Source organism: Toxorhynchites rutilus, chromosome 3, assembly GCF_029784135.1.
Source record: "Toxorhynchites rutilus septentrionalis strain SRP chromosome 3, ASM2978413v1, whole genome shotgun sequence".
NCBI classification, from domain to species: Eukaryota; Metazoa; Arthropoda; class Insecta; order Diptera; family Culicidae; genus Toxorhynchites; species Toxorhynchites rutilus.
Window position 1 is genome coordinate 257,077,771 of NC_073746.1, and position 12,507 is coordinate 257,090,277.

A 12,507-nucleotide genomic window follows, 5' to 3' on the forward strand; every position below is an offset into this window, starting at 1 on the left:
GCAGTAACCTTCAACCCCTGTTGGCAATGCCAGGGGACAGCATCAACAGCAGCAGCAGCAGAATTTGACCATGGTATGGTATTGCGAAGAACTTTCCCCATTAGAGGTTCCGTGCTTCGCGCACATTCAAAATCCTCTTCAGACACGAAAACTCAACGACAAGGAGGTATTTATCAACTTGCTCAGCTCAATTACCACCCGGAGGAACCCGAATGCACTGATTCCGTTGTATAGTAGAATGAAAATAGGCGAGGTAAGCGAACGTAATCGCATGATATTTTAATAGTTCGCATTTTTATCCGGATCATACAACTGGTGAGTAGGGAATTCATTTCTGCTTTTCACTTACTAATCATTTTATTTTGTTTCAGCTATGAATACATCCGACTCAATCAATCGGCGAGTGAGAAAGATGATTTCCCTCATCACCACATTGCTTATTTCCACTTCTGTCACGCCAGCCAACAGCATCAGCTTTCCCGCAGCAGTATCCTTTAAGTCCAGGGTGCTATTCCGGGCAACAGCATCATCAGTAACAGCAGCAGGACCTGGCCATCGATAGTATTTCGAGCAATTTTCCCCATCGGAGATCCCATGCTTCACGCACATTGAAGAAACCTCCTCAGCCACATATGTGTGTCAAGGAGAAAAAGGAGCTGGATTCGAATCGTCAATCCAGACAACCCGAATGCACCGATTGCATTATATATCTTGTTTATATTTTATATGCATTTTGTGTTTTTTTGAATAAAATGATTAAAATCGATCAATGTTTTTCCTTTTCATGTTTCATAACAAACCAATACAAACAAGAGACGATCAGTGTTGGAAGCAGCGTTACATGCAGGTCGACGCCTTGCATATGTTGGCAAAAAAGTGGCGTCAAGTTGTTCGATGAATGCATATGAAAGGTCGATAAATCGATTGCAAGGTGGCAGCATTTGAGGTCGATTGTTGACATTTCATCGACCCGATCTTGGCAGGCAAAACGGATTGTGGGTAGGTATCGACATCTGGATACGGCATTAGTTTGTATGAGGCAAACTATTCTCTATCATATTAGTCTAAGTGGTGCGGACTCAATCCACTTCATTCTCAAGCAAATTCATGCATGTTTTCAAGCGATTTCTTGCAATAAATTCTCAGACCACCAGAGATGCCAGATTTACAAATATGTTTGTAAATTTACAGACATATCTGTAAAACATTTATCACATCTATTCATCACATCAAAAATATTTGACTCACCATATGACATTTTCCATAGTTTTAATACAGAAAAGTTATTATATTTAGTATATATCAATACACATGACGTTAGACCAGCGATACTCAACCTGCGGCCCGGCAGTCCTTCTGGTTGGCCCATCTGGTGTGTATGAAGTTTGGAACTCACATACACATAAGTACTTTTGCCTTGACATCATTGCAGACGAAAGAGAGGATACGGTTATTCACAATTAATGAAAAATTGCATTCTCTGCAGGTAAGGAAAAATCTTGAACGAAAATTGTCTCTGATAATTATTTTCTGTTCTAGCTAAGACTGTTTTGCTGAAATGCAAGGAGATTTATTGAAAAATAGTGAAGTTAGGGTCAGGACTATGTCTTCTAAGTATTTAAACAACATCGAATAAATTTTCATTCTATTTTCAACAACTTACATTTGCTTTCGGGTCTGCTTATGACGAAATATGGGTTACTGTTCGATATTGTTACGACAGACATGGTTCATGGCCGTGTGGTGATCTAAAACTTGTATAGCCTTGCATGGCGGATGGAAAATATACACTGCATTTTTTTATAAATTTCATCAACGACAAGACCGCAAGCCTTGGTGGATGTCCAATGTATCAACGGAGAAATACTGTTTTTTATAAAAATTAACAACGCGTATGTATGTGTATGTATGTGTATGTATGTATGTGTAGATCGTTGAAACATTTAAACACACTTACAGCACATAAGTTATTAAGTGGTCCGAAAAATCATTTTTTCCACTTTTTCCCAAAAATGACAAATGAAAATTAATAACTTTTGAATCACTGAATCGATTTAGATGATCGACATATAAAATTGACCTAGCCTTTTATTAAAAAATATTTAACTTGCGAAAAAAATAATTATATTTTAGTAATTATTGATTGTAGTCGGTTTCTATTTTTTTATGACTTTGGACTAGAGGGCGCTATATTTTTTTATATTTTTTCTTGAAAGCTGAGGATTTTTTACACAACATATCTCGATATCAGGGTTGCTATTTTTTCGTTTTTTAGATATGATTTTTAAAAAAAATCATTTTTCCCCATTTGCCCAAAAATAACTTCCTGCAAAAAATCATAACATTTGAACTACTGAACCGATTTAGATGATCGATATATTAAATTGAAGCCAATAAGCAAAAATTCACACTTGCGGGAAGATTGGATTCTAGTAGCATAGGTCTAGTTTAGTCACATATGAATATTGATCGAAGACTTAAAACATGTTAAATTTACAAAATTCTAACTTAAAAACTATAATTATAGCATCTCTGATATCGAGATATGTTAGGTAAATAATGCTCAGCTTTCCATAAAAAATATAAAAAAATATAGCGCTCCTATCTATAACCGAGAAAACTATGAAAAACTAACTCAATCAATAATTACAAAAACAAAATTCAATTTTTTCGCTAAAGTAATATTTTTTCAAAGAAAAATAACTCGTAAGCTTCAATTTGATATGTCGATGATATTAATCGGTCCAATAGTTCGAAAGTTATGACTTTTTGTAGTGGGAAAAATGGGGAAAAATTGTTTTTCGAACCATTGATTACTTTTGAAAAATCATATTTCAAAAACGAAAAAAATAGCATCTCTGATATCGAGATATTTTATGTAAAAAATTCTCAGCTTTCAATCCATATTAAAAATAGGATCCATATTATATGCAAGTTAAATATTTCTCAATTAAAGCTCATTGGCTTAAATTTGATATGTCGATCATCTAAATCGGTTGAGTGGTTCGAAAGTTATAATTTTTGAAAAAAGTCATTTTGGGAAAAAGTGGAAAAAAATGATTTTTGGGATCACCCTAAAATGGAAATGGGCACCCTAATGACAAATTTAAAAAAATACGAGTTTAACGTTTTGCGATAAAGAACAAAATTACCACTTTTGACGAAGATCTGAGAACCACTATATTAGTTTGGCATGGAATGGCTGTATATATATACAGAATACAATCTTACGTGCATCGTACAAAGTATTAATGAATATGTGAAAATTAACGTTAAAAGACATTTCTATAGATCTGCACACTTTTACAGACTTTTCCACATTTTTAACAGACATTCACATGTTTTTACAGACTTTTTTTAAAAATCATCTGGCAGCTCTTCCTTCCACTTTTTATCGAATATTTCCAAATCGCAGGAGTAAACATTTACGTGACTCTGACTTTGTTTGTTTTTATTACGTTCGGAAAAACGTTATGACAAAGAGAGGGGACATTAAAAATGCGTTGCTCAGTGAAAGGCTGAGATGCTAATTCAGAGATGCAATGGTTAATTAAACAATTGACGGAAAAATGTAGTTCGTTCATTTTATTATTTTACTTATTTTTACCCTTGACAACAATACCTCTTTTATAGTGTTGATTATCATAAGAAAAATAACACTCCTGATCGTTGGATCTCTTTTGACATTTCAATTGGATCTTTTTTGACAGCCGTTTTGATTCAGTCCGCACTACCTAGATATTAGTCGGCCCGAATCAGTTTATATTTGCTAAAATTTGTATGAAATTTTTTTCTTGGCATAATTTTTTCTACTTAAAGTACGTTGTCATGACCCTAATTTGAATTATTTTCTATAGACGTTCAGATATTCTCAAAAAAACTTGTCATTATAATATAAAATTATCTCAAAACATATTTTTTTAAGACGTTTTTTCACCACTTGCGGGCAATAGTGATTTTCACTTACATAGAGTACTAATTTGATTAAGGAAAAATCATGTTCATTCATAATTTTCATTTTAAAAGTGTATTCATTCCTTCTGCAAATCCATACTGTCATGCCTATTCCCCAATATCGTAGTTCGTTAGTCGAAAATACTGAATAATTAAACAAACCAAATGGCATCACTGGTGGTTCTTTTTTCCACTCCGCTAAACTGTCATCTCAAACAAAAACAAATGGATCATACAACTGGTGAGTATTAAATATATTTCGGCTTTTTAATTATTAATTATTTTATCTTGTCTTATCAGCTATGAATACATTCGACTCGTTTGCTTCCATCAATCGGTAAGTGAGAAAGATGATTTCTCCCATCACCACAGTGCGGATTTCCACTTCTATCACAGCAGCCAACAACATCCGTCCTGCATCAGTAACCTCCAACCCCTGTTGGCAATGCCGGGGGACAGCATCAACAGCAGCAGCAGCAGAATTTGACCATGGTATGGTATTGCGAAGAACTTTCCCCATTAGAGGTTCCGTGCTTCGCGCACATTCAAAAATCCTCTTCAGACACGAAAACTCAACGACAAGGAGGTATTTATCAACTTGCTCAGCTGAATTACCACCCCGGAGGAACCCGAATGCACTGATTCCGTTGTATAGTAGAATGGAAATAGGCGAGGTTAGCGAACGTATTCGCATGAGAAAGATGATTTCCTTCATCACCACATTGCTTATTTCCACTTCTGTCACACCAGCCAACAGCATCAGCTTTCCCGCAGCAGTATCCTTTAAGTCCAGGGTGCTATTCCGGGGAACACCATCAACAGCAACCGCAGCAGGACCTGGCCATCGATAGTATTTCGAGCAATTTTCCCCATCGGAGATCCCGTGCTTCACGCACATTGAAGAATCCTCCTCAGCCACATATCTGTGTCATCAAGGGCAAGGAGGTATTCATCAATGTACTCAGTCGGATTTGAATCGTCAATCCAGACAACCCGGATGCACCGATTCCATTATATACCTTATTTTTATTATACATGGATTTTTATTATTTTTTTTTCAATAAAATGTTTAAAATCGATCAATGTATTTCCTTTTCATTTTCAATAACAAACCAATACAAACAAGCAGCAAGCAGTGCTGGAAGCAGCGCTGCAAGCAGGTCGACGCCTTGCACATGTTGGCGAAAAAGTGGCGTCAAGTTGTTCGATGAATGCATATGAAAGGTCGATAACTCGATTGCAAGGTGGCAGCATTTGAGGTCGATTGTTGACATTTCATCGACCCGATCTTGGCAGGCAAAACGGAATGTGGGTACTAAAGAATCGATCTTTGCCGAATCGATGTTATTAAAAGCTGTTTTTTTCGATTTATCTGCTTATTCTATATGAATGTTGTCTTTTCTTTAAACAGGGAATATAAATTTCATTTCTATTCAAACATTCAAAAACATTCTGTTTTATTCTACAGCATGAAGACCACAGCCACAGGGCATTCATTTTGTGCCGTCAGACAGTCGTTTTATAAAATAAATCAATTGGAAAAGCATTATTAGAAATTCAACAACCGCCCAGAACTAAGCTGACTATGATCCCGTAAAACTCAATCGTGCCATACGTCTGTCATTTAGTCTTGGTTTTGGCGCCAGTTCTAAAACAATATTTCGCCTGGAATTGATGTCAATATTCGGTTCAGTGATTCTATTAGCCACTGGTTACAGTACATCCCCTCAGTAGCTGCCGCTAGTTCTGTCTCTGTCAGCATTTGTATAGAAGGGAATCGTAGAAGAAGCGTTTCAGAAGCTGAAATTATGTTTAAAAAAATGTTAGGTTACTTTTGGTGAGATAAAAAAACAAAAAAAAAACTTTTTCTAAGATCGAAAAAATCGATTTTCGCGATATTCTCGAGTACAAAAGATCGATCTAAAAAATCGGAAATCGGAATGGAAGAGATCGATCTTCTAAGAATCGATCCGAGATCACCCAATTCTACTAGATACTACAGCATTGACTTACCATGGATGCCAGATGATTTTTCAAATGTCCATCAAATAGTCAGAAACAGCAATCAGGTCCGAATTTGACAGATAATTGATCTGAAATCGACTTCTCTATTGGCAGTTTTCGAACTAAAGGTACTATCCGAAAAAGCAGAAGGGCAAAAGAATTAGGACCAGGAATTGGATGCAAGGAAAAGGAGCAACATGATCCTCTAGAGTAGGGGAACCGCGAGTAATACGGACAGTGGGGGTGATATGGACAGGTGGTTGATTTGTATAGTGTACATTTTGAATTTCAGATTTCTGTTAATGGGAACACCTTCTACATGTTATTCTATAATATTTAAGTCACCCTATGGCAATGAATACTGACCAAAAGTCGAAAAGGGAAACAAAAACCGAAAATCATGCATGATTCCGCGTGTGGATGTAATTTTAGCTGCTTCGATATTAAGCATTTTGAGTGGTTTAATATTGGGTTACACTTAAACATATCTTGAGTTGTACTTATCGCATCGGGTCATACTATAGGCTATTTAAAGACGACAATCTGTGCTACAAGTGTCGTTTTGACAGTGTTGTGATTGTCCTTTTCAGTCTCAAGTTATAACGCGTCAAAGATAGAGTCCACCAAGCAAGAAGTTCGCCATATTTTACGTTTTTACTACTTGCGAGGTAAAACTACAACGAATTCGTGTAGTTTATGAACCCGATACTGTAACGATTCGCACAGCACAGCGTTGGTTTGATTGATTTCGTTCTGGTGTAGTGGCTGTCGAAGATACACCCCGTACTGGTAGGCCAATCGTTATAAGGGGGGGGGGATAATGAAGTTGCCTTCTAAATGACAACAAGTTTGCGAACAAAACGGCGCATATTTGACTTAAATTGGATAATTTTAAGTATGTTAGATAAAGAGTCAAATTTCGATCAGAAATACGACATTTCTTTTTCCCCAACCCTACATCAAAATTCAATTCGCTGATGGTTATATTTCGGTTTGGGAGTTAATAGAGAAGCGATATTAGATATGTACGAAAAAGTAAATTCATTTTTGAGTGGAAATTTTAAATTATTGAAATAATTGTACTGGTGGGGTAAAACGGACCCGACAAACAATAAATCGTATAATTTTGCACGTACTAAGTCTTACAAGAAATCAGAATAAATCATAATCGCATATAATATCAATCAAAGTATGTATCGTGTATATTTGAAATCGCATAAAATGTAAAAACTCGATTTTATATATCATTATCAAATTAAGTCGCAATTCGGTATAATAAATATCAGTTTTATGATGAACATTGTCATAAAATATATTTAATCCGCATCATATGCGTATATTACGCTGATGCAGTTTGTGTATCGTATAAGCGTATAATTCAAATCGATTCAGTACTGCAGTAAATCGTGTTGCATGCTGAAGAAAATCATGAAACAGTAAATCATATTAGATCCTAATAAAGAACATATTACATCATATTGAAATGTCAATGAAATGCTTTAACATTGCCAAGTTTCATTTCATAACAGCAATGTCTGGACACATTACAAAAATGAACTTCTGCATATCAGCACTCGAAATTGCTGATGTTCGATGAAAGTAACAACGACAAACATTCCTTCTAACGAAACATGCAGCAAAACGAAGTGAACTACGCCATTGAACGCCAATCCTAGATATATACCACATCGAATTTGGCACATTGCATCGCATCGCTTTGCAAGATTGCCAGATTGGTTTATTATATTCATTATAATAGTGATCATAATTTAGTTGGATATGATTGAGAAAACATATTGTACAGTGAAAATTGTAATTAAAATAATTTAAAATTGAGATGGTTTCATTGATATTCATGTATTTTTTATTATTCCAGTTCAATGATATTATATATTTGGTTTCTATGATAGGGAAATCAAAGATCCTTTTCTTAAATAATAAAATCGGCAACCAGGAATGACTGATCCTACTGCATAGAATGTATTAGGTTATATCATAATCATATGTGCGAGTTTTAACCGCTGTTGAATTAAATTTCAGATAGCCGCGCGAGATAGCTGGTGGATGATAATCCAGACGACCGGAGTTCGAACCCACATCAGAGCAGTTTTAACCAAACATCAATCTGTGCCATTTTAAACATTTATATTCCGCTCCCAACACAAGTAAATTAAATAATTATTATTTCTACAAATATAAATACTCATATAAAAAAATGGCGATTCGTTTATTAGGCTACAATAAACATTTTACGAAAATATTTTGCGCCTTTTTTTGTCTATGTCTGCAATAAATCGTATATGAGTATGGCAAAAGTCGTATTAGGTGCGTTGATAATTCATGAATACCCAGCAAACATTAAATCGTATAATTTGGCACGTGTCAAGTCTTACAAGAAATCCGAATAAATCATAATCGCATATAATATCAATCAAAGTATGTATCGTGTATATTTGAAATCGCATTAAATGTAAAAACTCGATTTTAAATACCATTATCAAATTGATGCACATTGTCGTAAAATATATTTAATTTGAATCATATGCGTATATTACGCTAATGCAGTTTGTGTGTCGTATAAGCGTATAATTTAAATCAATTCAGTACTGTAGCGAATCGTGTTGCATGCTGAAGAAAATCATGAAACAGTGAATCATATTAGATCCTAATAAAGAACATATTACATCATATTGAAATGTCAAAGAAATGCTGATGCACTCGAAAGTTTTAACCGCTGTTGAATTAAATTTCAGATAGCCGCGCGAGATAGCTGGTGGATGATAATCCAGACGACCGGAGTTCGAACCCACATCGGAGCAGTTTTCACCAAACATCAATCTGTGCCATTTCAAACATTCATATTCCACTCCCAACACAATTCAATCAAACAATTATTATTTCTACAAACATAAATACTCATATATAAAAATGGCGATTCGTGAGGCTATAATAAACATTTCACGAACATATTTTGCGCCTCTTGTTTTTTTTTCTGTGTCTGTAATAAATCGTATATGAGTATGGCAAAAGTCGCTATAATAGCCGGTCAAAGTTGCATATTCATCCAAACAAATTCGGTAAGCATTTGCCATGTATGTATATGGCCTCCACTTTTGCATGCATATGCCAGTTAGGCGCATTATATGCCAACCAAATTTTAGGGCATATGATGTTGTATATACGCTTGTTATGCGATTTAATGTTTGCTGGGGACAGTTGCCAGTTAGAGTGAGATGGACTGTGAAAAGTCTTTTTAATCTGTTCCTAAGGTTCCTGAGGAATGCCTTGCGTCTATAAAAGGAAATCAAATCGCCGAATGTGGACTGTTTAGAAGCTGACTGGAACCCAAAGCAAAATAGTTGAGAGTCTGTCCGTTTATACTGCTGAAAAGCACGATATCACTTCTAGGTGGATTAATTCGATTTTTCCATCATTTAACGGTCATTCGGGATGAGTTCAGACCTTGGTTAAATAAAATTGTTCCTCTCGCGAGCTTCTCCAACTTTAAATTCCGAAAGTAAATTGAAATAAAACACACTTAGAATTCGAATTTCGATGAAACTTTTATTTCAAATTGAAGTTTGGTTTATGCCATTATGTGTGAAATACAACATCATTCAAATGTCCACCTAGGGCTTCCTCGCACACCTTGATCCGGAACAGGTAATTTTTGATGACTTTTCGGCACATATGGGGCGGTATCTTGGTCATAACTTCACGAATGTTGTCTTTCAAATGTTCAAGAGTTTGCGGAGAGTTTTCATAAACACGGTCTTTCGCATAACCCCACAAAAAACAGGAAGTGGGTTATATCTATGGTATAACCGCAAGGGTGATGTAGGACTATCGTTGATTTAGAGATCATTTGTATGAAGTTGAATCTGAATTCATTCTGAATGAATGAATATTTGGAGAACTTCGAAAACGAGAGCGTTACGTTGGAGGCACAAGGTTTTATGCATCCAATATTGGATACGGAAATATCCTACTGATGGGGAAGAATAATCTTCAGAAGCTATCTTGTTGATTGCGATTGATTGAAAAATCACAAAACCTAATGTATTTGGTCACAGTGTTACATGGATAGAAAACATTAAAATAAACTCTTTCATATGAATGTAATTTTAAATTCCCAGAGGAACTGGCAGATTATTTTCAGTAACGATTAGATATTTCCACATTTTCCTCGATACTGGAAGCCCACCAGTGGTTAATGCTAACTCGATAACCATCTGTTAATAGCACTTGATTGAAACATATTTGGTCACAGTGTTACATGGATAGAAAACATTCAAATAAACTCTTTCACATGAATGTATTTTTAAATTCCTAGAGGAACTGGCAGATTATTTTCCGGATCTTTCTCGATCCAATCGGAAAGAATTCCGTGCGTGTATGTGTGTGTGTAGCGGCTGCTTCGAGATCTTCCCGGGGAACCGTTTGTAGCATCACTCTCCTCCTGATGGATTCCCTTCTGGCCTAAGGTGCACAAACAGGCTCTTGGTGACACCGTTCATCCGCGCTTTCATGATAAATGAAGAGCTTCACCACAACAGCGACAACATGCTCCAATCGCTGTTCAATTAGAACTGAGTGGATTTCCGAGCGGCGCTCGCTTATATACCGATTGGTGATTTCAATAGCCTATTTTGAAAGCAAATTTAAGACTATTGAAACAAGTTTTTGGATCACAAAGTAACAAGTATAGAACGCGTAGACATTTTATCTTTCGAATGAAGTGTTTATCATACCATTTCGTTCAGTTGTTTAGGAGCTATTAACACTCAAAATCTCGGTCTCCGGCGTAACGCTTTCGTTTTCGAAACTTTGATTTTACACCCCGGTATAGAAATGAAAGACGTAGTCCTACGTCAAAAAAGTCTAGCGGGTTCAAATCGCGTGATCTGGACGGCCAATTGGCATCACCAAAACGCGAAATTATGCGTCCCTCAAATTTCGTTCGCAATATGGCCATGTTCGGTCGTGTTGTGTGGCACGTGGCCCGTCCTGCTGAAACCACATGTCATCCGTATCCATATCTTCAATCTGTGGCAAAAAACATCGGTTAACATGCGGCCATAGCGCCTACCATTCACAGTTACCGTCTCGTTGTCCTCATTTTCAAAGAAATACGGCCCGATGACTCCACCAGACCATAATGCGCACCAAACAGTGACTTTTGACGTATGCAATGGCCTCTCAACAATCACGTGTGGATTTTCTGAGCCCCATATACGGAAATTTTGGGTGTTCACATAGCCACCGAGCTCGAAATGTGCCTCATCGCTGAAGAAAATTTGATGCGAAAATTCAGCATTTTGCTGCTGTTGTTCGTTCACCCAATCGACGTATGCCCGACGCATTCCATGGTCACCACGCTCTAATTTTTGTACCAGTTGGACTTTATATGGATGTAGATGCAAGTCCAAATGCAAAATTCGCCACAATGATGTGTTTGACAAGCCCAATTACTGAGCACGCCGTGGAATCGAAACATTCGGGTCATCCTCCACACTGGCAGCAACAGCAGCAATATTTTCGGCCGAACGCACATTACGATGATGCACAGGTTTCACAATATCCGCTACGGATCCAGTTTGTTCGAATTTACGCACTACATTAGCGATTTTGTGCTCTGTAGGCCGTCCTTGACGACCAAAATCCGTCCGTAATGCTCGAAAAACATTTGCCGGTTTTTCATCATTTTTATAGAGTAATTTAACAAAATTAACACGTTGTGCGATGCTAAAACGATCCATATTGTAAAATAGCAGACATTCAACTAACGATATGACACTTTGGTTGACAGCTATGTCAAACGGTTGTCAGCGCAGGGCTGTATACTTTCGGAAGCCCCCAAATGGAAAACCCTGTACATACATTGAAAAAAATTGTTTTACTTTTCGGTCTCTTTTAATTGCAGTGAAAAACATTGAAAAACACTTTTTTTGTAAAATATTTGGCCAATTAGGTAGGAAAACAGTATATTGAATTGCAAGAAACTGCATCAAAGTATTGGGAAAAAAGAGTTTCCAAAGATATAATTGAAGCTCTGCTTAACATGTCCGTTTTACCCCCACCTCCCCTACATAGTAGTGTTGAGAAAACCACCTGAATAAGTGGAAACACTGTTGGATTTCATTGGTCCAAAAATACAACGCCAAGATACACTCATGAGGGATACTATACCTGCAAGAGTGAAATTAAAAAACGACATTGATGTGCCTTTCTTCTGGAATACCGTTCAGATTGTTCTCAATATTTTTTAGAATCTCGAAAGCATCCATAGCTAACATAATTCTGGAAGTATGTGATGCTATAAATGGCAGTCTAAAATATTTTTGAATTTTATTTATTTCGCCTTGCCAGCAGCTTCGTATACCGATTTGTCAAATAAAAATGCCAGTAGATTTGCAAATGGAATAAACACACTTCTAAAATTAAAATAATGAATGAAAATGGACTTTTTCAGATTGAATATGCATTCTGTTTCTTAGAATAATTTTTTTTTTTTGCAAGTTGTGGGTGAATTTTGAATGAAAATTGTTA

The 12,507-nt window shown here is 36.3% G+C and overlaps 1 protein-coding gene and 1 long non-coding RNA gene across 2 annotated transcripts; both read left to right on the forward strand.

Annotated features, from left to right (window-relative positions):
* The first annotated feature begins 3 nt into the window (after positions 1-3).
* LOC129778704 (uncharacterized) lies at positions 4-766 on the forward strand. The gene is made up of 2 exons (XR_008743483.1): positions 4-315; positions 372-766. It is a non-coding gene; the product is annotated as an uncharacterized LOC129778704 (long non-coding RNA).
* Positions 767-3,940: 3,174 nt separating this feature from the next.
* On the forward strand, positions 3,941-5,254 carry LOC129778696 (uncharacterized). The gene is made up of 3 exons (XM_055785760.1): positions 3,941-4,195; positions 4,255-4,628; positions 4,705-5,254. Exons 2-3 carry the CDS (start codon positions 4,305-4,307, stop codon positions 4,927-4,929), a joined length of 549 nt encoding a protein of 182 aa, XP_055641735.1. The 5' UTR covers positions 3,941-4,195; positions 4,255-4,304; the 3' UTR covers positions 4,930-5,254.
* The last annotated feature ends 7,253 nt before the right edge of the window (positions 5,255-12,507 follow it).

What these genes read in the sequence shown, in the direction of transcription:
- LOC129778696 (XM_055785760.1), top strand. Translation starts at nt 4,305, where the DNA reads ATGATTTCTCCCATCACCACAGTGCGGATTTCCACTTCTATCACAGCA. An exon ending in GTAGAATGGAAATAGGCGAG is followed by an intron (nt 4,629 to 4,704) that starts GTTAGCGAACGT and finishes CTGTCACACCAG; the next exon opens with CCAACAGCATCAGCTTTCCC.